The 24,621-nt window shown below is 49.6% G+C and overlaps 2 protein-coding genes across 2 annotated transcripts; one reads left to right on the top strand and one right to left on the bottom strand.

Moving 5' to 3' along the window:
- Positions 1-109: 109 nt before the first annotated feature.
- Positions 110-18,783, top strand: DNAAF2 (dynein axonemal assembly factor 2). The gene is made up of 3 exons (XM_060269506.1): positions 110-2,488; positions 13,738-13,884; positions 16,252-18,783. The coding sequence occupies exons 1-3, from the start codon at positions 206-208 to the stop codon at positions 16,768-16,770; spliced, it is 2,949 nt and encodes a 982-aa protein (XP_060125489.1). The 5' UTR covers positions 110-205; the 3' UTR covers positions 16,771-18,783.
- Positions 18,784-19,387: 604 nt separating this feature from the next.
- On the bottom strand, positions 19,388-21,293 carry MGAT2 (alpha-1,6-mannosyl-glycoprotein 2-beta-N-acetylglucosaminyltransferase). Its single transcript, XM_035140756.2, has one exon. It carries the CDS (start codon positions 20,999-21,001, stop codon positions 19,589-19,591), a length of 1,413 nt encoding a protein of 470 aa, XP_034996647.2. The 5' UTR covers positions 21,002-21,293; the 3' UTR covers positions 19,388-19,588.
- Positions 21,294-24,621: the final 3,328 nt, after the last annotated feature.

The following is a 24,621-nucleotide window of genomic DNA, read 5'->3' as shown; positions in this document are numbered from 1 at the left end:
CTTTCCGCCGCCGCCATTTTGCCGGGGTCGTCTCTATAGCAACGGCGGCCTCCGCCATCCCCGCCGCCATTTTGCCGGCCTCCGTCTCCATGGCGACGGTCCGCGCCACCGCCGCCATCTTGTTAGGGTCGCTTCTATAGCAACGGCCGTGCGGGTCGGTGGCCGCGCTTCATCCTTCTTCCCCGGTCGCTTTCCGAGGGTGGTCATGGCGGGCCGCTCGAGCCTGGAAGACCTGGAGCTGACGGGGGACGAGGTGGAGCGGCTAACCAAGGCCTTCCAGGACGAGGGCTTCCGGAAGCTGTTCGCCGACTACGCGGCCGAGCTGAGCGACCCGGCGCAGCGGGCCGTGTACGAGGCGGAGGTGTCGGCCCTGGAGCGGCAGCGGGGCGTCGAGGCGCGCTTCTTGCACCCGGAGCCCGGCTGGGTGCTGCGGACCAGCCAGGCCGGCTCCCGCCGCTGCTACGTCAACGTGTGCGGCAACGGGCTGGTGGCGAGGCCCGAGTCGCGGCCGGAGCCCGGCGGGAGCCGCTGGTCGCTGCCGCACTGCCTGGCGCCGGCCCGGGAGGAGCTGGGCAGCCGGCGCCGGCCCGGGGAGCCGCGAGGGCCGCCCCGCCTGGTCTACGACGTGCTCTTCCACCCGGACGCGCTCCGCCTGGCCGCCCGCTCGGCCCGCTTCCGCCGCCTGGTGAGCGACACGGCCCTGGAGGCGGTGGAGAGCCACTTCTCGCCCGGCCTGGACCGCGCCAACGCCGTGCCGCTGCGGGGCACCAAGTACAAGGGAGTCCCGCAGGCCACGCTGCTCCGGACGCCGCTGCCCGGGGGCGCCCCGGCCACGGGAAGCGGAGAGGAAGAAGAAGAGAGCTGCTCGTCGCCGCTGCCGCCCTTCCCCACGCCCTACGCCTACCCGCCTCGCCAAGCCGAGCCCCCGCGGCCGACGCCCGAGCCGGTCCCGGTCCCGGCGGCCACCACGCCGCGCTGGACCCTCCGGCAGCGCTCGTACGTGGACCTGCAGGACTACCGCTGCAGCCGCGACTCGGCGCCCAGCCCGGTCCCTCGCGAGCTGGTGGTGACGGTGGAGCTGCCCTGCCTCAGCTCGGCCGCCCAGGCGCAGCTCGAGGTCCGCGGGCGGGAGCTGCAGCTCGAGTCGCGGCGCCCGGCCGCCTACAGCCTGCGGCTGCCGCTGCCCTACGCCGTGGACGAGGCCGCCGGCAAGGCCACCTTCAACAAGGCCAAAAGGCAGCTGGTGGTCGTGCTGCCCGTCCTGCCGCCGGCCAACACCGAGCAGGGGAGCCCCAACTGCAGCGAGCAAGGCCTCCAGGAGGAGGAGGAGGAGGAAGAAGAAGAAGAAAGGGAGGAAGAGGAGGAGCCGCCACCGGTATCCGAAAGCTGCGCCCCGATCCAAGCCACGAACAACACGAAGCAAACGCCCCTCGCCGCCCACGTGGAGGCGAGGCCGGTGTGCGCTGCGGAAAGAGCTCCGGCCGCTCCCGAGCCCGACTCCTCCACGTGTCCGGGTAAGAACGATTCCGACGGTCCTCGGATCCCCCGTGCCAGCGACCCGGAGGCTCCCGCGGAAAGCGACCCGGAGGCTCCCGCGGAAAGCGACCCGGAGGCTCCCGCGGAAAGCGACCCGGAGGCTCCCGCGCGCGGCGAGGACACGCGTCCGACGGTCCCGACGTGCGCCGGCGTTGGCGGCAGCATCGGCGCCGTGGGTTTGCCTACTGCGCCGCGTGAAGATCCGTGCGTGGACAGCACTGCGGAGCTACCCGTCCCTGTTGCAGGAGTAAGTCAGGGGCTCCTCTGCGCCGACATGGATCTGAACGAAAGCACCCATGTCACCAGCGACGTGGTGCCCTCGCCGAGCCCCAGTGGCATCGTGGCTCCTCCACCTGTGTCCCGCTGTGACGGCCTGGACCATTCTGTGGCAACCCAGTCGGGTCTGGACTGCTCTAATGTAGATGAGGATCCGATGCCCTCGACAAGAAGTGAGATTCCTGTGCCACCAGTGTGCCCCAGTACCACTAGCATCGTGCAGATTTCTGCACCTGCCTCTCCGTGTCCTGCAAACATAACCTCAGGTTCTCCTCTGCAGCCCACGGAGGGCCCCACCGTTGATCCAGATTCTGCCAAAAGCCCTACTAGCTGCCTTGACTCTCCTGTGCCCCCTGCAAGCACAGCTGCCCGGTGCCCCCCTTTCCAATGCACTCAGGATGAAAACTCCTTGAGACTGATCTTGCAGGTGCCAGGCATTGTTCCCCAGAGCCTCAAGGGGGAAGTTGGAACAAATTGCTACAGAGTTAGCTTTGCCAGCAAAGACTTTGCTTCTTATACATTGCTCTTGCAGTTTCCTCTAGAAAACAGACTGAGTCCCCCTGAGTTTGGACTTGATGTGTCCCTCGATAATGCTGTTATTGCCCTCACCAAGTCTCTCGAGACCGCTGGACTTTGGAGAAAGATGTATTTCGGCCCAAATGGTGATTCATTGCAGGTAAAACTATATTTCATATCACTCTCACCCTCAGGGTGTAGCAGAATCAAGGGTTTATTTTTGAGGCCCTTATTTCATTTTTAATCTGCTCTTCTTCTACTTGGGGCATTGCGCACTCACTTGTTATCCCATAAATTTATTCTTGCAACTACACTTTGAAGTACCGGTAAGTTATGCTGAGACTAATAATGTGATAGGCCCCACATCACCAGTGACCCTCATGGCTGAGCAGAATTTGAATGTGGGTCTCCCAACACTTTCCCCACTAGGCTCCTTGTTAAATGTGTGAGCAACAGAAAGGTCTCGGGGTTCACACTTGTTGTTGTTTAGTCGTGTCCGACTCTTCGTGACCTCATGGACCATAGCACGCCAGGCACTCCTGTCTTGCACTGCCTCCCGCAGTTTGGTCAAACTCATGTTCGTAGCTTCAAGAACACTGTCCAACCATCTCGCCCTCTCTCGTCCCCTTCTCCTAGTGCCCTCAATCTTTCCCAACATCAGGGTCTTTTCCAAGGATCCTTCTCTTCTCATGAGGTGGCCAAAGTATTGGAGCCTCAGCTTCAGGATCTGTCCTTCCAGTGAGCACTCAGGGCTGATTTCCTTCAGAATGGATAGGTTTGATCTTCTTGCAGTCCATGGGACTCTCAAGAGTCTCCTCCAGCACCATAATTCACACAGTGCATAGTTAAACAATGGAATTTGCTCCCACAAGATGTATTGATGGCCAACAATTTGGATAGCATTAAAAGGAGACTAGACAAATATGTGGAGTACAGTATAAGGCTACTGTATTTCTTATGCCCGCTGCCAGGCCAGTGATAAGGAGTGCTCTTGTGCTCATGTTTTGCTGCTGGGCTTCCCTGAGGCATCTTGTTGACCACTGTGGACAGCATGATGCTGGACTCGTGAGTCTTTTACCTGATCCAGCAAGGTTCTTCTTCCATTCTTAGGATTTATGAACAGACTTCCGGAACCAATTGTGTTCATAAACCGAGGTACCACTGTAGTCAAAATGAAAGCCAACCCTTGCAAGAAAGAATTAATAACACTAATTTTTTTATGCACAGTTAGGAGCAACTTGCTCAATATTAGAATGACTCTTGGGGAAATTAGTCTGGATTGTTGTCTCTCTATTCCATAATTCTTGTGCTAATCATGTGTTGATATGTGTATGAATCAAGAAGGGAAGGGATTCTACTCCCCACAACAGTGGTTCTCAATTAGCTTAGTACTGCAGACCCCCTGTTTTTCAAAAGGCAAGCCATGGAGCTCCTATTTTGATATTTCTATGGTAGGTTTTTTTATGTGAATGGTGCCACAGGATCCCCCCCCCAGGTGGGTTATGTAGACCCCCAATTGGGAACTACTGCCCTACAAGAAACTGATATACTGTATCAACTGATTTCAGGCTTCTCATATGCATCTGGTTGAACACTGTGGGAACAGGAAGGTGGACTACATGGATCATTGGCCTGATCCAGGAGGGTCCTCTTATGTTCACCAGCACCCACAGAGACCTTCCCTTGTGCCTACAGGGTCTCCTCCCCCTACTGAAATTAAACTTGAAAGAAGCATTCTCTTGTGCTAGTCAGTAGGATAGATTGAGCTCTGTCCTTGGTTGCTGTTTGTATTTGGTGCTCACAACAGGCTTAAAAAGGTTGATGATGTCTGGTTTAATAAAACAAACCAAATTCAAAACATGGTTTATGAATCAGAATTGTTTCAGTAAACCAGGCATCCCCAAACTGCGGCCCTCCAGATGTTTTGGCCTACAACTCCCATGATCCCTAGCTAAGAGGACCAGTGGTCAGGGATGATGGGAATTGTAGTCCAAAACATCTGGAGGGCCGACGTTTGGGGATGCCTGGAGTAAACCATAAATAATATTAATTACATTCTGTGTTTGGACATAACACTAAACTGTGGTGAATAGAAAATGGAAGCGGAAGCTTCAAATGTCCCCATGACTGTGGAGGCAGAGTGTATAAGCCAGGGCTGGGCGATACCTGGTTTCCAACATCACAATATACCAATGTATGACAATGTCTGAAATAAAGATGAAGTTAGGTAGCGCCACTGGCTGGCTTCACGGTTTCTCCTGCATTGTGATTTTTGCCTGCGCCTGCTCTTGTAATTTGCTGCCCCCTGCATTACTGTATGATACAATGACTGCACATAAGCTAAGAAATGCAGACTAAAATAAAAGTTTCTGCTAATCTACATGAAAAACTTTATGTAAAATATAATCCACAGAAAAGAAAAACGACCCTTCTCCTAACACCACAGTTTTGTGAGTAACATACAGTTGTGGTTTCCAGAATTTCCAAGCTGATACCATTAGTAATAAGCACATAAATAGTTTTATACTCCTTTACTTGTATCTTGCATGTTCTAAAATGGCACACATGTTACTGTGAAATCTTTTGGGTTTCCCCATGCCTTGGTATTTTTCTGTGGTGCGAGGGTTCTTCTGGTATCCTTTGTTTCTGTCAATCCACAGATTACATGTTTGTCTAGTTTTTCCTTTCCAAAACTGAGCAGTTAGTTTCATGCTTTGCTGGCAACAGAGGAAAATTGCCAGTTCTTGATGTTTTCCAAATGAGTGGAGAAATGCCAACTAGAATTGTTTTGGCACATGGACGTTTAAGGGGGTTGCCATGGTGAAACACGGTTTGCTTTTCAGATCGGGGAAATTGTTGCTCTCGTTGTCACCACCAGCAGATAGACAATGAAGTTCCTTGCTCTGTATGTTTCCCCCAAGAAGCAGGGCTTGGTTTTTAGTGCTGTGAGAAGGCAACCTACATAAATGTTTTAAAGCAGGATTCCTTTTCACTTACACATGGTGGCACTGACAGACCAGAGACTGTATCTCACTCTTCTTCACCTGGGAGGAATTCCTGTGTGTTTACTCTTCAAACTGGAACTGAAGGAGGCTCACACGTCAGGGTACAACCATAGAATCATAGACTTGAAGTGTTGGAAGGGACCCTGAGGGTCATCTTGTCCAACCCCCTGCAATGCAAGAATATGCAGCTGTCCCATACGGAGAAGCAAACTTGCAATCTTGACATTATCAGCACCAGACTGTAACCAACTGAACCATCCAGGATCTTATGCAAACCAAACGTTTAGAATGCCAGCTAAAAGATATTCAGATTGATTAAAAAAAGATGTTCCTTCCATCTATTTGTAATTCAGCAATGCTGTATTAGACAGATGGGTTCCAAGCCATTTTGTAAGTAATAAATCCCCCTTAGTTAATAATACATACTTTCCCCATAAAACTACACCCACAGTGTTAATTCCATTTTAATGCCCAGTTTCCCAAATCAGCTTTAGTCATCTGAATGGATCTACAGTGTGTTGCTAGGATGGAAGTATTTGGTGCTAGCTTTGCTCTAGGCTAGTCAATACTTCAGATAGACAGTAGCATTAAACTCCTTTTTAAGCTTAGCTGTCGTGAGATCAGAGGAGAGGTCCTCTTGAAAGTAAGTAAGTGGTTAAGGAACAGGAAGCAGAGAGGAGAAATAAATGGACAGCTCTCTCTTTAGCAACACTGGGATGGGGCAATCATGCACAACTCATAAAGGTTTCACGCAGACCTGTATAAAGCAGTTCTTTTAGCCTCTTCTTTTTCTATTGCAAAATAGTGTAACAAGGAGCAACTCTTAGACAATCACAAAGCAAAAAACACCCCTCTCTGAATGCCTAATTAAAAAAAAAAGACATCCCCTGAAAATAAGACACCCTGTGTTTTTTTTGAGGAAGAAAAGGTTATAAGACGGTGTCTTAAAAATGGGGAAACACGGTAGTACCTCAGGTTAAGAACTTTGCTTCAGGATGAGAACAGAAATAGTGTTCTGGTAGTGCGGCGGCAGCAGGAGGCCTCATTAGCTAAAATGGTGCTTCAGGTTAAAAGCAGTTTCAGGTTAAGAACGGACCTCTGGAACAAATTGAGTTCTTAACCTGAGGTACCACTGTATTGGTCTAGCTAATGGGTAGGCAAACTAAGGCCCGGGGGCCGGATCTGGCCCAATCGCCTTCTCAATCTGGCCCGCGAACGGTCCGGGAATCAGCATGTTTTTACATGAATAGAATGTGTGCTTTTATTTAAAATGCATCTCTGGGTTATTTGTGGGGCAGAGGAATTTGTTCATTCCCCCCCCCCCCAAAAAAAATAGTCTGGCCCCCACAAGGTCTGAGGGACATTGGACCAACCTCCTGTTGAAAAAGTTTGCTGACCCCTTGTCTAGCTAGTTTCCTCCCTACTGTGGAGCAAATTAGTCAGTTCTTCCATTTCCTATCCTTTATAAATATCTGATTAAATTAAGTCCACATTTCCACATTTGTCACCAGATTTTATTTGTTCAGTTTATTTCAAAGCTCTTTTCATCCTGCCTTTCTGTTTGAAAATGCTCAGAGCAGCCAACAAACAACTCGCTAAAAGTACACCCCGCTAGCACATAAAACTGTTAAAAAACATTGTAAGATGCAAAACAGTGTTTTGAAATAAAAAAATTCCTTCAGTAGCACCTTAAAGACCAACTAAGTTTTTATTTTGGTATGAGCTTTCGTGTGCATGCACACTTCTTCAGATACAGTGAAATGGAAATTTCCAGGCACTTATGTAGAGAAGGGGTGGGGAGGGGTGGGGATGGGGAGGGGGGATCACTCAGAAGGGTGGTGGAAATGGGTGATTGACTGACTGATAGCTGTTGATGACCGCAAACGACTGCAAATGGTTTTGCATGAAAAAGCAAGGGTTGAGATGGCTGAAGATCGCTTATCATGTATAATGAGATAAAAATCCGATATCTCTGTTCAAACCAGGTCCCTCCATGGTTTTGAGCTTGGTGATAAGTTGCAATTCAGAATTCAGAATTGCAACTTATCACCAAGCTCAAAACCATGGAGGGACCTGGTTTGAACAGAGATATCGGATTTTTATCTCATTATACATGATAAGCGATCTTCAGCCATCTCAACCCTTGCTTTTTCATGCAAAACCATTTGCAGTCGTTTGCGGTCATCAACAGCTATCAGTCAGTCAATCACCCATTTCCACCACCCTTCTGAGTGATCCCCCCTCCCCATCCCCACCCCTCCCCACCCCTTCTCTACATAAGTGCCTGGAAATTTCCATTTCACTGTATCTGAAGAAGTGTGCATGCACACGAAAGCTCATACCAAAATAAAAACTTAGTTGGTCTTTAAGGTGCTACTGAAGGAATTTTTTTATTTTACTTCGATCCAGACCAACACGGCTACCTACCTGTAACCAGTGTTTTGAAACATTGGCATAAACCAAGCAGTGCTAAAAGTAAAGGAGGCCCCGCATGCTGTTACGTACTAATTTTCAGTGGTTTGTAGATGTTTGCTTTGGTGCCGTTGTTGACCTTTGCTTTGGAAGTTTCTATTTATCTAAGCATTATTTGTCAAAGCAGAGGGGTATAACGAATATAGAACTGGGATTAGAATATTTATTGTAACATGGTATTCGAAAATGGGAATGACAGGAGGAAATAAACCCAGGGTCATTTCAAGTCATTTTGCCATCTTGTTGCATCACAGAAACTAGAATAAATAATAAAGGTAAAGGTAAAGGGACCCCTGACCATTAGGTCCAGTCGTGACCGACTCTGGGGTTGCGCGCTCATCTCGCATTATTGGCCGAGGGAGCCGGCGTACAGCTTCCAGGTCATGTGGCCAGCATGACAAAGCCGCTTCTGGCAAACCAGAGCAGCACATGGAAACGCCGTTTACCTTCCCGCTGTAGCGGTTCCTATTTATCTACTTGCATTTTGACGTGCTTTCGAACTGCTAGGTTGGCAGGAGCTGGGACGAAGCAACGGGAGCTCACCCCGTCACAGGGATTTGAACCGCCGACCTTCTGATCAGCAAGCCCTAGGCTCAGTGGTTTAACCACAGCGCCACCTGGGTCCCTAGAATAAAGAATAGAGAATACATTTTGAAAAGAAAAGAAAAATCTACCCATCAAAATTGTTACTGATTTAACTGCTGATAAAAAGCACCATCATTTTCTAGACGCCATTAATATTTAAGTTTCATTTGCCGTCTTCCTGGTATAGGAAACTTGTGTCACCAAAGTTATTAACCTTTTGATTAAGCTGCTGAAAGCCTTTCTGGAGATGTCTTAATTCTGGCCATTGCTAATACCTTATGCATAGGAGACTCCCCACCACCACCCCCCCCCCTTTGTGGCTTTCATCTTGCATTGCCGTAGAGACTCTGACTTTAGCTGATCTCCTCTGCAGCAGGATTTGAAAAAAGGCAGAGAGGCTCTGAGATCTAAGTTTCTTTTGAACCTGTTTCCTGAATTCACCATAAAGGCACCTTAACTTAATTTAGATCCAGCGCATGACCTACTTTTAAAATGCCTGCAGTCTGCTGGAGAGAAACTTTCGATTCTAATAACTCAGCACTGGGTATTGTTGATAATGGGGCAAAAATGGGTCTGTTAGTTTTATTTCTTACTGTGGCGTTTGCCTATGAAGAGAGTGGTGTCATCCCCAGTATGTGTGTGAAAGGGTTAAATGTAAAGCCAATGAGAACCCAGGGGGCGGAGTCAATGAGAGTATAAGACAAGACCTGGGGGGGGGGAGAGTTGAGATTTAGATGAGATGAGATGATGATGAGATGAGATTAGATGAGAAGAGAGAGTTGTGGTTGTTGAGCTGAGGGGAGTCTGTGGGTTGGTTTAAGCCAGTGATGGCGAACCTATGACACGTGTGTCAGCACTGACACGCATAGCCATTTTCGGTGACACGTGGCCACATGACGAGATCTCACTTCCGGCCGGCGGCGGAATGCCACAGGCGACGCATCTCTAGGGTCCTTGTGGACTTCCGGCAAGGCAAGATGGCGGTCGGCACGGAGCCGCGGAGCTCCTGAAAGTGACCAGCGCTGCAGGAGCTGCTGGACGGGCTCCCGAGCCACCAAAACTGCCACCGCCACCGTCTGGACACTGGGGGCCACCAGTGCAGCAACCGGGGAGCTGCGGGACCCCACCCCCGCCCCGCGAACCTGACAGACAGCCTCAAGGCACTCCAGAGGCTGGAGGAGGAAAGAGGAAGCCCCGGCAAAGGAGAACGGGTCTGCTTGCTCCATTGCCATCACCGTTGCCCCCGCCTCAAGGGAGAGGAGGGGGCCCTCAGAGGAGGGAGAAGAACCCCGACCCCGACCTTGCTGCCGCCACCGCCGCCACCTCGCCGCCATCCCGGGAAGAGAGAAGAGACACCCAAGTAAGCTGAAACCCCTTCCCTGTTGCCCCGCCGCTACGCAAGCATAGCCGAGTGAGGCGAGAGGTGGGCTGAAGAGGGCCACGAGGAGGCACAGGCCCAACCCGAGCCTACCCCCGCCCCAGCGGCAGACCCGTTGGAGGAAGGCCTGAGCCCAGAGTCCCACTCGGAAAGACCTCTGGGTTTTGCCTTATTTTTTTCCCTTTTAAAATTTTTAATTTTTTAAAAAAACTAATAATTTTTTCCTCCCCTTTTTCCTTTTTTTTAAAAGGGGAAACAATTATACATTTTTGTTACTTATAAATATCGCAAAATTATGGTTTATTTCTCGAAGTGACACACCACCCGAGTTATACTCAGTTTTTTTGGCGGATTTTGACACACCAAAAGGTTGCCCATCACTGGTTTAAGCTGTGTGAGAAAGTAAATCTGAGTCAGTGACAGTCAGCGTCTGAAAGGAACAAATAAGAACCTATACAGTTCTGGCTGGGAACTGGGAGGAGGTTGGTTGAATTGTGAACTTGAGGGTGGAAGGTCGGTATAGGACAGGGTCCCCAAACTAAGGCCCCGGGGGCCGGATGCGGCCAAATCGCCTTCTAAATCCGGCCCGCGGACAGTCCAGGAATCAGCATGTTTTTACATAAGTAGAATGTGTCCTTTTATTTAAAATGCATCTCTAGGTTATTTGTGGGGCATAGGAATTCATTCATATTTTCCCCTAAAAAAGTCCGGCCCCCCCACAAGGTCTGAGGGACAGTGGACCGGCCCCCTACTGAAAAAGTTTTGCTGACCCCTGGTATAGAACTAAGTTACAATATTGACTGAACACCATCTTTGGAACCATACTGTCACAGGGGCCTGGTGTAGGCTACTTCAGAGTAACGACTCTACACAGCTCTGCATTTTATCCTTTTATTGGTGCTGTGTATTTACAGTGCTAATCAACAGTGCTATTTACAGGTAGTTAATACATGTTGTTAGTCTCCCACAGAATCTCCGAATGGCGGTTCGCGCGTTTTCCTCCAGCATAATAATCTTGGCATACTGAATCTCCTCCCCCGGCGCTTCCTGCGCAATTCCGGCGTCGGTGGGATCGGCCTCTTTCCCAACGTCTCCCTGCTCCCCTGTTCCCTCCCCGGCGGTGCCTGGGCTCCGCTAGGGTACTCATGCTCCTATCTCCACTTCCTAACTCACCACTCGAAGTCTCCCCCTCCCCGCTAGGGGAGGTGCTGGTGTTCAAGATGGGAGGGGGCTGTCGGTAGCTCTTCCCCCTCACACATACGCTTGTTATACTTGTCAGAAATAAACTGAAGTTTTGGTTCACTTTAAAATCCCTGACTGGACTCCGTGATTACCAGGAAGCCCCTGGTTGGTGGCAGCGAGTTACCGTGGTGGCAAAGGGATCAATCGACTGTGAAATGTCCAGGGGTCCCTGTGTGATTGCCACACTTACCATTGGCAATTCCTCCAAAGACTATTGTGAACCCAAAATGTGCTTTATTAGTTGTTTTCATTTAATGCCCAACATGCCATAGTGCTGACATATAGTGTTAAGTCCTAGATATACAGCATTATTGTGGTTTTGTGCAATATTCTCAATATGCCCAGTTGGGTTCAGTGACTTGCCTATGAGTGATATATATTGCATCTTGCCATTGGCCTTCCGTTGGTTGATGGGTTTGTGTGTTATTTCTGGGATGGACATGTATTTATTATTGCAGGTTTTCTTAACATTGTGGTTCTATTAGAAGTTTTTTATTTATAATATTCTTGTCGGAAGTTGTATTTTTATAAGGCTGCGAGCCACATTGAATGAGTTCTGCTCATAAAGTCATCCTATAAATATTATGAAATAAAAATGTAATTTAATATACTGTATATGAAGTTTCTTGAGAGTGACATGTTCCAAGGGCACATGTGTGGGGTTTGTTAACTCTGAAACAGTGGTGACCCTGATGTAAGGTTATGAGAATGAGTCTGGGGGAGCCTCTGGCACCTCACTCTCCTCTGGAAAAACCACAAGGAAATGGGAAGGTCTTGCTTCTGTTTTCAACCAACTGTAATTACTTATTTTGTCCAAACTGAGGACTATAGTTAATCTACTGCATTTTGAAGGAGGCTTGTTCCTCTGAAATATAGTTAACATTCATCACAGTTTTCCCTTGCTTTGGACATGAGTCATTATGGTTATCTGCAGATGGAAGCAATCACTTCTGATTTCTTCCTCGTGTTTGTACTGGAGGAGGGAGAGCGCAGGGGAGATTGGCAGGGTATACCCTGTTTCTCATATTTTAAGACATACCCATAAAATAAGCCATAGCAGGATTTTTAGCATTCAAGGAATATAAGCCATACCCCGAAAATAAGACATAGTGATAGGCGCAGCAGCAATGCCGGCCGCAGCAGGAGGAGGAGGAAAAAAATAAGACATCCCTTGAAAATAAGCCATAGTGTGTTTTTTTGAGGAAAAAATAAATATAAGACATGTCTTATAATATGAGAAACACGGTAGATAATAAAACTGTTATTGTTATTATCAAACTACAGTTCAGCATTATAGGTGAACCAGGACAGCATGTGGACCCATCTCTTTCAGTGATGTGCAGACAGGGAACATGGGCACAAATAAGGAAAGTGAAATTCCCTACTGGGCAGTTTCCTTCATCAGTGAACCTGGGCAGTTTACTTTAGCTTTAAAGGCCGGATCCAAGGAGCTCCTTGGGGCATCCATTCCATTTGCTGTTTTCTTCTAGCTGGAGCTCTTCAGCGGCTTCTCCCAACCATCCCCTGAGTTTGAGGAAGTGGCAGCCCCTGGCCTTTTGGCTCCAGGACAAAGCATGCATGTACCTGCAATCCAGAAAACAGCTTTGGGCGCCATTGCCTTTTCTCTAAACTGAAAAGTCCCAAATGTTGCAACATTTCCTCAAAGGGGATCTGCTCTACTTTTTTTTTTACAACTGTATGGCAAGCAAAAATTCAATGGCTGAAGATTTTATTGTCACCTGGCCCAGTTCATTTACCCCATGTGTAAAAAGCTTCACCTGTTGAATTTCTCCTCACTGCACAGTTGTGGAAGGCGATGGCGCTTTGCCAGAAAAAAAGGTTGACAAATCTGCATGGCCTCTGTTTCTCTCTCATTGGTGAATGTCTTTTGGGGTTGAGTAATGCAGCACTTTTGCACCTGGAGTCTTGCTCAAAGGCCTTTAAAAAATGTATGCAGCCTAACATAGAACTGGCCTGTTATTGTATATATTGAATCTTGATCCTGACCTTCAGACGGGTGTACAGTTGGGTGTATCACAGCATAAGCACAATAATGAAACAACAGATAAAATGGGCAATCATTAAAATGTACTACACAAGGTTAAAATGCTTCTGTGCGCAAAAACACCTTAGCCTGGTGCCAAAAGGACTCTGATGCGGGTGCCAGGGAAGCAAGGCTGTGTAGCAAGGGCATTCGAGAGTTCAGGTGTTACTGCCAAGAAAGTGTTTCCTTTCATTGGAGTTCCATGGCACCCCTCAGACAGATGCACACAAGGAAGAAGGGCCTTGGCAAAAAGGCTTTAACCACAGAAAAAGGAAACGAAAACAACTTGCCCTTGTGCCATTTACCAGCATACGGAGAAAGCATTATCACCTGCAAGCATGCAGCAGCTCACCATGAAAGGCTTGGCCAAAGGAGCTGCTTGAAAATCAGGCAACTGTACATAAGTAGATTGCTTGAAAAGGGAGATAGAAATACCCTAAGGAAAGCATCACTTTGTTGACTAACACGAAGTCTGTCAGCCCATGATAAAATCTACATCTTCTTGTTGCTTATCCAATTGGTTGCGTATGACTTTCTGATCGAGGTTTTCAGCCGTTTTTTAAGAATGGCAGCTTTAAAGAGAAGCAGAGAGCTGGGGATTGCGGCAGCTTTGGGGCTCTTAAGGACTGGTGTTTTGTAATCAAAGGGAAGGTTTAATCCTTGTACTTGTTTCTCCCCTACAGGAAAAGTGGTTTGTCACCGAAGACAATGTGGATGAGTTTCTGGACAGTCTTTCGAGGATGTCCTGTTCCAGCCTGTCTGAGATGGAACATCAGCCATTAATTGAAGTGTTGGATGTCTCAGAGGGCAAAAGTCAGATCAGATTAAAGGTAAGGCATTGTTCAGCAGGCCTGCCTTATCATCCATGAACAACACTGGAACCAGTCACTGTCTTACCTGTCTCCAGTTCCATTTGCCCAACACCTTGTTGCTTGTAAGGATATTTTTACCTGTGCGTTAAGGGTGCTCATTGATTCTGAAAACTTTCAAATTAAATGTTCAGCAAACATGGCAACTTACTTGCTACTCCACTATATTAAGCTCCCCCATCTTGGCATGTGTGTGTTGGGCATGTTCTGTGTCCCAATGAGATTGCCACGCTTGTGCAAAAATCTGCAGATGGGCCAGAATTTGGCTTCAACTCAATGCAGGACAAGCAACATTGAATTTGAATTGCAGGGAGATTTAGGATAAGCAAGAGAGTGTGTTCCTAATGGCCATGAACTTGCTCCCGGAACAGACCACACTGTTCCACTGCATTTGGAGAGGATCAAATAGCCTGCTGTAACAAATGGTCAGATTCCCATCACAGAACGAGGGTTTCTAGGATGGCAATCCCCTCCCCTCCCCCCAACTTAATCTGCAGAATCATTACAAGAACTCTAAAGTTTGTAAAACTATAGTATATCCTAATGAGTTGTAATCTCTTGCTGAAATAGACCAAACACTGTGTGGCTCCGCATGCTGCATTTGCAAATATTATTTCAATAATCATGTGCCTCAGCCAGCCTGTATCTTGGATCAGACTCTGAAAGTTCAAGGCCGCAGTCTGGACTTTGCTCCTGGGGGTGGGTTGTGAGGTGCACTCTCTTTAATTGCCTGCATGAAATGAAAGACAGAGCAAACATCCGTATTTGTAGCCCAGCTCTGCTTACGGACTCTGTGGGTGTTTATGATTCCCCAACTGTAAATTAAAAGAGTCTCACACTTTGTATGTGTTGTCAACTTACAGCTTCCATTTGAAGCCTCAGAGGCTGCATTGCATGTTTACCTTGGGTCTGGCACCTGTTGTTAGCTAGCTGTTGAAAACTTGCCAACTGCAATGAATATCAATATTTGATTTTCTACATTTAATTATTGAAAGGAGACCAGAGCTTCATATCACTTGGATGGCAATTCCAGCCTACACCAGACCTCTTGGTTGGTATCTACGTGGTGTGTTTTCCCTTATCTATGCTCTCATTTTTCTCAGTCCTGCACTGGAGCAGAAGAGCTTTTTCCATTAACATTTGCAGCCGGCACCGTAGCACAGACCCCCTTGGTGTCCTAGATTGCACAAGGCCAAGAATATTGAGGTTGGCAACCACCTGCTGCTCATCTCCAGGCTACTCTGCCAGCCACCGCAAGAGTTTGTGCCTTATTCTGTATCTTAGAGGATTGCTTTATTTGCCAGTGAAAATTAGAGCTGGTCTAAAGTCTTTTGAGCAGCATAGGACGTGGGCCGTCCTGCTGCATAGGATCGATTGGAGGAATGTTGGCATAGGGAGCTGGGCTACCAATGATTGACTACTTGTGGGCGTTGTCAAAGAGGGTCCTTAGCAAGTAGGGTCCTTGGAGGATTTAGATGCTGTCCTCAACAAGGTGTTGAGGCTCCAACACCCCTTTGCCTTAATTTAGACTACATGCATTGTTTTACACTTGTTTGCACTGAATTGCATTTGCCATTTTACCACCCATTCACCCAGTTTGGTCTTCACAATCTCCTTTTGTTTCATTATCCCTGAACAATTTAACATCACCAGGCAACTGGGCTAGGAAACTAGATTGTTTATGAAGAAGTTAAAAAGCATAGGTCTCAGTATCAGTTATTGGGGGGCTGCACTTTCTATACCTCTCCATTCAGAGAAATGGCCATTTATTCCTACTCTCTGCTTCCTGATACGTAACCAATTCCTGATCTGCAAGAGGACCTCTCCAATTATTCCATGAGCTTACTGAGGTGTCTTTGGTGAGGTTCCTTGTCGAAAGTCCAAGTACACCATGTAATCAGAATAAAACCAATTAGTGCACCACTTATGACTTATGCACGTTGAGTCTCCTCGGCTGAAACCGCGACTCCTTCCCTGAAATGTGCATGATCCATTGGGTGACTACAGCTCTGTGACAAGCGCAAGGCATTTTGCATAACCCAGCCAGAGTCCTCCTTCCTGTGAGGAGCACACAGTGGGCAGCCACCTGGCAGAACTCCTGCAACTTTGCCCCAGAGCTTTGTAGGTCAGGTTCCACGGTCAGGCCTGCAACAACCTCCAGCCCTGTTTACTGGAAACATTGCAAGAAGGTACAAACTTATAAGGGAGACCTGTTTGGGAGGAAGCCCAGGTTGTTCCTGTTTGGTGGCTGAGACCATTTTCAGCAACGCTTCTCTCTACCTTTAGCCTACAACTGTAACAAACAGCTCTCCCCCTTTCTTTTCACAGCCGCCGGAGCAGAACGGCTTTGAGCTTTGTAAAATGCAAGAAAAAGCTACTCCCAAGGGAGAGGTTGGTGAACAAGAAAATGGCAGTGAACTCTCGGCAGATGCAGAAAGCTGCCCCGCACAAACAGCTCTGCTTACATCCATGGAAACAATGGGCCAAGTTGGCGGGGGACCAGGCCATTGTTTGGAGCTTGACCCCAGCAACCCCAGCTTGGCAAGTCCTGGGAAACAGCAGATAAGGGAGTGTCGGGAGTCAAAACGTGCTTTTGCAAGGGAGGAGGAAAGAGCCACGTCCACACCACAAGCCCAGTTTAACTGGGAGGAGCCTGGCCAAATCAGAGGGGGGGAAGGTGTGCATTCAGAGTCAGCACAGAACAACCAAGGCCAGTGCAGGAGCAGGCCGGCTCCTCCTGTGTTAAAGGAAACAGACATGCGGGATGGAAGTGTGCAGTACATTACCAGCCACACAACGCACTGTGCAGTCGCCTTTCAGAATGCCTTGTTGTATGAACTGGATTAATGTGCTGAGCTCCCAGCTGGGCTCTGCAGCAAGAAAAACCTCAAGTTTTTACTTTTTGCATTTCCTCCAGAGAGCACAGGAAAAGGACGGTGCAGAGCCCCAACCACAAGTCTTGCGGAAACTAAGCACCGGTCCCATCTGCTCAAAAATGTTCACTTCCATTTGGGAGATTTGAAAGGACTGGACTCCAGGAAGGGGTTACCAACACAACAACAACCCACTATTTGGAGTGTCCTCCCATCTCAGAAGCCTCACATTTCACAACGACTTGTGCTGCCACAATTACTTTCTGGGGTGAATTTGTATGGCTTGCCTTTCGGCATCCCTTTCACACTCCACAAGCACCCTTCAAACAGGTAGATAGAAATGCAACAGCACCAGCTGGGCAAAAACCAGTTTGCTTGGTTTCATGGTGGATACTAAAACCAGTATAAATCCCCAAGTTGCTCTGTTCATGAAAACTGCTTGCATGAAAACTGGTTTTTGGGGAACTCAAAACCTTTATCCAAAGGTTGTGTATGCAGCACAATCTATTTTGGATTGGGGTGTCATAGCCAGATTGTAAACTGCATTCACAGGAAGTTAATCCTATTCATTTTAACGGAATTGATTTCAAAGTAAGCATGCCCCCGAGGGACAGGCCTGTACCCAACCGTTGCAGTTCCACTGCCATTGGGACAGAGTACAGTATAGCACACCCCACAAACAGCTACATAGATCTATTCCCAGCTCTACGTTTTGCAGCAGAAAGGTGTTTCAGGTCTTTTGTTTCCTGTAAGCCAAACTAGTTTTCAGAGTTCAAAGACCATTCTAGAACTTCTGCTTAATTTGTCTACCATAGCTAGGCTGGATGCTTTTGAAATTGCCTGCATTTTACAGGAAGATTTTTTTGTGCCAACTGTTGTTTTAACAAAAGGCATCAATACCCTGCATGCAGCAGGTACCTTGAAGCTAAAACTTAGCACATTTTAAATGGAAGAATTTCCCCCCATCGATCTGCATGGGGGCTCAACAGTGCTCAGTTGAAGCAGGATTGTAACCCTCTTCTCAGTCCCACAGATTTCACCAGAACCCACTCTCAGTTAAGACTTGCTTGAAAACACATCAGCACTCTTCAGGCCATTAAATTAGAAGTTCTGTCTACATTAATTAGCATGTTCAAAATTGAAATGGAGCAGGGGAGACTAACCTAATGAAGTCTTTCCTCTCTTGTAACCTGAAGAAACGCATTCGCATCCCAGAAAGTCAAGTTCTGGAAAACACTCAGCAGTTAATTATGTTAGACAGAACTCAGTAGCTTCCACTAATTGGATTGTCCTGTAAAATCTAGGAACACACTAAAATTCACCAATAAAGCGTTTTGCTGCAGATCTAAGGGATGCCTTGGAGAGGACTTTGCCATTTTGTGTTTGCTGCTGCTGTTTGTATTACTGCACCACAATACAAAAATGGGCCTTTGTTACATTTTGGACATATAAATGGATTTCATCTTTGGTGGTGCATATTTCCAGAGGCAAGGAAGGGCACAATCCACTGGGAAGTTCTTTTGCACAAGGCCCTTTTACTTTACGAAGAACTTGTGCAGGAGAATTTTCTAATGGGATTGTGCTCTAGCATTCAATACATAGTTAAATTAAATCTGTGCTCTTTCATCAAGAAGGGCTTTTGAAGGTTACTGAGCCTCTTAACACAGATGTAGACTAGGCTCTCAATTAGTATATCTCTTCTCCATATGCTGTTGCTTTTATATTGTTTGGGGCTTTTAGCTCTTGGATGCTCTCCTTTCTTTCTTCATCCAGCCCTATTTTTAATTATTCATTAAGCTGGGCTGCCTACGCAGGAACCTGAATTGTTTCTGTAACAGGAGGTAAATGGTTGTCATTGTTTTCAGTTCAGTTCTTCAAATGTTATGTTGTTAATTTACTTTGTATCATTGCACGGTGCCGCCATTACAATGTTGAAACTGTTCTTTTAATTTGGCACTATAAAAATTAAAAGGGATTGTTTCGGATCACTGAAAGACTTGTATTACAAAAAACATGTTTTTTTTTATTTTGGCAGAACTAAAAAAAAAGTTGCATATTTCTACATTTAAGTGAAAAGAAATGGACTTCCAAATTTCTCATAAGCACATAGCAAATAAAATAGAAGGCTTTTGCAGGTATTAAGGTACCAAATTTCAAGCAAGCATGTACAAGATTATGGAATACTGAATGACTGATTCTCTCTAATAAGATAAGTGGTTGGCAGAGAGAGGGTGAGGGGTTGTTCAGAAACCGCTGACCAGTTCACAACTGGGGGGGGGGGCTTGTGAGTAGCGGACAGGGGGCCTCGGTCATCTTAGGCCAGGCATCCCCAAACTTCGGCCCTCCAGATGTTTTGGACTACAATTCCCATCATCCCTGACCACTGGTCCTGATAGCTAGGGATCATGGGCATTGTAGGCCAAAACATCTGGAGGGCCGCAATTTGGGGGTGCCTGTCTTAGGCACTCGCCCCACCCACTGTCTTTGATACCCAAACTGCAAAAGAAAAACGGAATTCAGGGTTGTTTGAAAGTGTCACAAACACTTTATAAAAAGGCCTAGGTAAAAACTGTCAATATCTTTCCAGTAAACAAGTAGCATTCATGTTTATTTTTAACATTCCACTACAGGACCTTTCTGCCTCAGAAACACCACCTTTTTCCCCCTATCTCTCTCTGTAATAACCACTGTCCACATTAAAGCAGAAACCAATCAATACATTTTAACCCCCTGGTTTCAGGCTCATGCCTATAATAGATCCCACACGAGGCTCTATCCACGGCTGGCTCCGCTTACTGCAACCTGCGGTAACTTTTGCAGAGCTCGTGGTCCCGAATATCCCCCCAGCCGCCGTTCTTGACGTGGGGGCTCAGCGGGGCCAGCGAGTACCTCTTGCCCACCACCATGGTCTCGGGGAACAGGTGCTGCCGGTTGGCATCGAGCAGCGCGTCGACTTTGGCACTCTGGGCGGCGGGCTGGCACTGCTTCTTGTGGTGCATGCCGCAGTCGCCCGTGTGGAAGACCCTGGGGATCTCGGGCACCAGCACCTTCCAGAAGCGCGGCAGGCAGCTGACGGTCAGGTGCTGCAGAGTCCAGTCCCAGTTGTAGTCGTCGTAGGTGCAGAAGGCCTCGGCGCAGCCCATCAACTGCTCGTAGGTGTCCCGCCCAAAGGCCATGCCCATGTTGTGCTCGGTGGACTTCCAGGTTTTCAGCTCCAGCTTGTCGGCGCGGCCGGAGAAGGGTCCCCGCACGGGCGCGTAGGTGCCCAGCGACAGCACCTGGCACTCAGGGCAGTCCCTCTGGCGCGCGGCCCACATGCGCTGCAGCACGTGGTAGAAGTCGGGCGCCAAGTAGTGGTCCTCCTCCAGGAAGAGCACGAGGCCCGGGTGGCGTCGCAGGGCGCGCACTCGCTCCCACACGAAGTGCAGCTTCCACCACCAGTGGTGCTTGGTCTGCGCGAAGGCCGCCTCGCGGTAGTGGCCGAAGGCGTCCGGGTACTGCGCATTGAGGCAGCCCAGGCGCAGCGCCGCTGCCTGGCCCACGTCGCGCGCGCAGTCCCGCGGGTCCGTGCCGGGGAACTCGCCCGGGTACAGCTGCAGGCTGAACGGGAAGAAGACCTGCAGCACGGCGCAAAAGTCCACCGACGCGGCCAGCGCGTTCAGCTCGGCCGACCACACGTCGTGGCTGAGCACCAGCAGCACCCGCTCGGCGCCCGGCGCGCGGCGCAAAGATGCCAGCAGCAGCCGGAGGTGCTCGGCGCGCTCGTGCACCTGCACCACCACCGCCACCGCCACGCCGTCCGGGGAAGCGCCCGCGCCGTCGCCGCCCTCCGACGTCGCCGCCCGCCAGCGCTCCTCGTTGCGCACGGGCTGGTCGAAGTTGAGCCGGTAGACCAGCGAGCGGTAGTGCAGCGTCCGGTTGGGGCCCAGCAGCGCCGACGCGGCCGCTTCTTCCCCGGGGAGCCAAGCCGGAGACGATGCGTTGGGGAGCCGCTGCCCGGCCCGGGCGGGAAGGCTGCTGCTGCTGCTGCCGGCCGGCACCACGGGCTGGTCTCCCGGCGGCGGTGGTGGCGGTGCCCGATCGTCCTCCCGCTTGCCTCCCCCGGTGGCTTCTCCGGCGCCTCCCCAGAGCGCAAGGGCGCACGCGGCGACGGCCAGGGCGAGCAGCAGCGCTAGCACTTTGCGCTTGTAGATGCGGAGCCTCATGGTGGCGGCGTCTCCCGCGCGGCCGCCCCTTCGATCACGACCGGCGGCGTCGAGCCGGGCCCGGCGCGGCCCTCCCTCCGGGGCGCATCAGCCGAGCGGCCGGTTGGCCAACGTCGCCCTCCGCCGCGCGCGCGGCATCGCTCTCCGGAGGGGGCTGCCTGCCTGCCTTCTTTCTCTCGGCCGGGCGCGCGAAGGAGGCGGCGGCCAACGGGTCCCCGCGCCGAGGCCGGATGGGGCGTGGGCGGGCGGAGGAAGGAGGGACCCGGCCAGCCAGGCAGCCAGCCGCCCCGCCCCGGACGCGCCACCAGCCGCCACGCTCCGCTCCGCCGGGGCTGCAGCAGCGACGGCACCGCCTCCGGCTCCTCCTCCTGCCGCTCTCCGCCCTCCACGTGCCGCTTCCGCATCCGGAGCGACCGGCCGGCTGACGCCGCGGAGCGGGAAGAGCCGGAGCTACGGGTGCCCGGGGCACCGCGTTGGGGGCCTGACGGCGCAGCCCCGGCCGGGTGGGGGGCGGCCTGGTCCCCGGCAGAGGCAGCCGGAACTGGAATATCTCCAACATTTCTCCGGTGAAAAGAAGGACGAACCATTCGATAATAATTTTATTTGTAACCTGCCATCTAAATGCGTTGCCCCAGCCACTCTAAGCAGCTTCCAACATACTGTATATAAAAACATTAAACATTTAAAAAGCTTCCCCCCTACAGGGCTGCCTTCAGGGGCTTTTTACAGTACAGTACAGTATTTCCTTGCCTGGGGGGTCGCATAACTCCCTACCCTCCAACATTTCGCCAATGAAAATAGGGACATCCTATTCATGATGATGATGATGAGCTGCCCATCTAACTGGGTTGCCCCAGGCACTCTGAGCAGCTTCCAACATATATATAAACATTAAACAGCTTCCCTCTACAGGGCTTCCTTCAGATGTCTTCTGAAGGTTATAAAGTCATTTATCTGCTTGGCTCCAGGATTGCATAGCTCCCTACCCTCCAACATTTCTCTGATGAAAATAGGGATGTCCAAAGGCAGTGATGGGTAACCTTTTGAGTTTGGTGTGTCAAAATTCGCCAAAAAACTGAGCATAACTCAGGTGGTGTGTCACTTTTGAGGAAGAAAAAAACCATAATTTCGCGATATTTATAGTTTAAATAACAAAAATGTATAATTGTAATATATAAGTGTATTTAATAAACCAAAAACTAATTATTTAACCTAACCAAACCAAAAACCCCTTATTTATCACAAAGTGCCCAGAGTTGTTGAGCTTTTTGGGGGGAGCTGCTGACCAACGTTTTGGAGGTTTTTTTGGGGGGTGCAAAAGTTGCTTTGCTTTTTGGGGGGCGTGCCCCAAAGCTGCTGCGCTTTTTGGGGAGGAAAGAGAACAGAAATAAATGGTGAATAATACCTTCGCTGGAACTAACATGCAGCACCGACATAGTCTGCCAAAGCGCCAAAAAAACCCAGCATAGAACGGGTTAAAAAAATGAACGCTGTTACACCCAATCATCGTCTGCCAGAGCGCCAGAAAAAACAGCACAGAAAGGTTTAAAAAACCAATCTCTGGCTACCAGGAACAACAACAAAAAAGGATCCGGGTTTTAATAGCGAAGACAAGCTTGTAGCGTGAGGAGGAGCGGGAGAACAAATGGGGGTGGGGGACAACAACAACAACAACAACAGCGCGAATGGGCTGATGGGGTGTGTGCCAGCAGTGAGGGCTCTGCGTGTCACGTCTGACACACGTGTCATAGGTTCGCCATCACTGTCCAAAGGAAAAGCAGGACACTCGGATCAAACCAAACCGGGACGGCTTCTGTAAATCCAGGACTATCCCTGGAATACAGGGGCACATCATGGAAGGTCTGCAATATTAGACAATTGCCCCTCCTCCTTTGCAACTTTGAGCAAGTGCAAGCACCGCCTCCCCCTTTAACTCAGTGGGGAATCATAGAGCATGTGCAGAGTCTTCAGCCATGCAAAGAAGGGGGAAAGGTGGCGTCTCCTCTCTACCTAGAACATTTCCCTTGCAGCTGGTTGTTAGAAGACTCTGTAAGGAAGAACTGGTACTTGCTTATTTCCTCCTCCCTCTCAACCAGATTTCCTTTTGTGTTGTGCCTTTTTAGGATTGCACACAAGAGGATGCGGGTTGCTGTGGTTTTTGTTGATCTGTCAAGTAGTGGCATAAACGTTATTGAAATAAAAGAGGCGTTGCAGGCACCAGGCTTTGAGATGGCTGCAACAAGAGTGTCAATGGCTGGAGGGTGCTGAAGGGGCCCTCCCTGCTTGGGAATGGTGCGGCCAAGACATCTGGATGCCTGCTGCAGCTGATGCATGAAGCACCAGTTGGAACTCAAGAAGCAAAGGCAAGTTACTTGGCAGTTTAAAAACAAACACGCCCAAAAGAAGGTTCTGGCTGGAACTACAAGAATGAAAAAGAAAATGTTTGTGTGTTGCATAGAAGGAACTGGGGAAGGCTGTATGTCACATGATGGGTGTACTTTAAATTTTTAATTTGTTACAAAATCTAATATGATTAAAATTTTCCCAAGAAATTGTGTTATTTAATATTTCTAAGAGCTACCTGCAAAATTTCATATTGGGTTCTCAATAAGATCACATTAAAAAAAAAGTTGTACATACGTGTCTGCCTTATTGGGTTCCATTTAGGATAAATGGGTCTCCTTGGAGTATAACAGAATAAAGAAGACTTCAACCTATAATATCAGTTACTTCAGGCATTTCTTTAGAAAGTTATTCAATTAAAAGGTATCTGAAAAGCTAGTCAGGATTTTTACAAAATGTGTTCCATGGGAGGGGACTTCCGGGAGGCAAGATGGCGTGCGGCACGGCTTCGCGAAGCTCCTGAGAGCGAGCAACGTGTCCGCGCCATCTGACCAGCCCCCGGACCACCGGAGCCGCTGAAACTGCTGCCGCCGTGGTGCGGGCGCCGGGAGAGCCCAGTGGACCAACCGGGGAGCCGCTAGAAGCCCCCCGACGACCTCACCGGGCTAGAGACGAGGGCGCCCAGCCGGCGGCCCGGCAGAAGCCCGGGGCCTCGAAGCCCGGGACCACCCTCCGCATCGCGGCAGCCGCGCGGGGGTCGGAGGCGCCCGGCGGACCAGGCGGGGAGCCGCTGAGGCCCCCTGCGGGTCTACCGGACCGAAGCCGACACCGCCGGACCGACGGCCTGCCGGAGCTCCAAAGCCCAGCCAAGACCGCTCACCCCGCGACGATCCGGAGAGGGCCCGCCTCGTAACAGCTGCCGCCGCCATCCCAGCGAGGGAGAAGAGGGGAAAGAAAAAACCCCCGAACAGGAGGACAGACCCGACCCCGCCACTCCTGCACCGCCACCGCCGCTGTAGCCACCCCCAAGGACTCGGGGGTCGGGAGGTCCAGGTGCGAAAGCGGGGTGCAGAGGGATAAGGGGAAGGTCGCAACCAAGGCCGCGAGCAAACACGCGGCCGAGCCTAGGCCCAGCCTGAGCCCACTTCACCTTAAACCAGTGAGCCAGAAGCAGGCCGGAGGCCCACTGAAAAAGACCTCTTTTAACATTTTTAAAGTATATATATATATATATATATATATATATATATATATATATATATATATACACTATTTTT

This window comes from Zootoca vivipara, chromosome 1 (genome assembly GCF_963506605.1).
Source record: "Zootoca vivipara chromosome 1, rZooViv1.1, whole genome shotgun sequence".
Classification (NCBI taxonomy): Eukaryota; Metazoa; Chordata; class Lepidosauria; order Squamata; family Lacertidae; genus Zootoca; species Zootoca vivipara.
The sequence above is the reverse complement of the archived record's forward strand: the minus strand, read 5'-3'. Positions and strand labels throughout refer to the sequence as shown.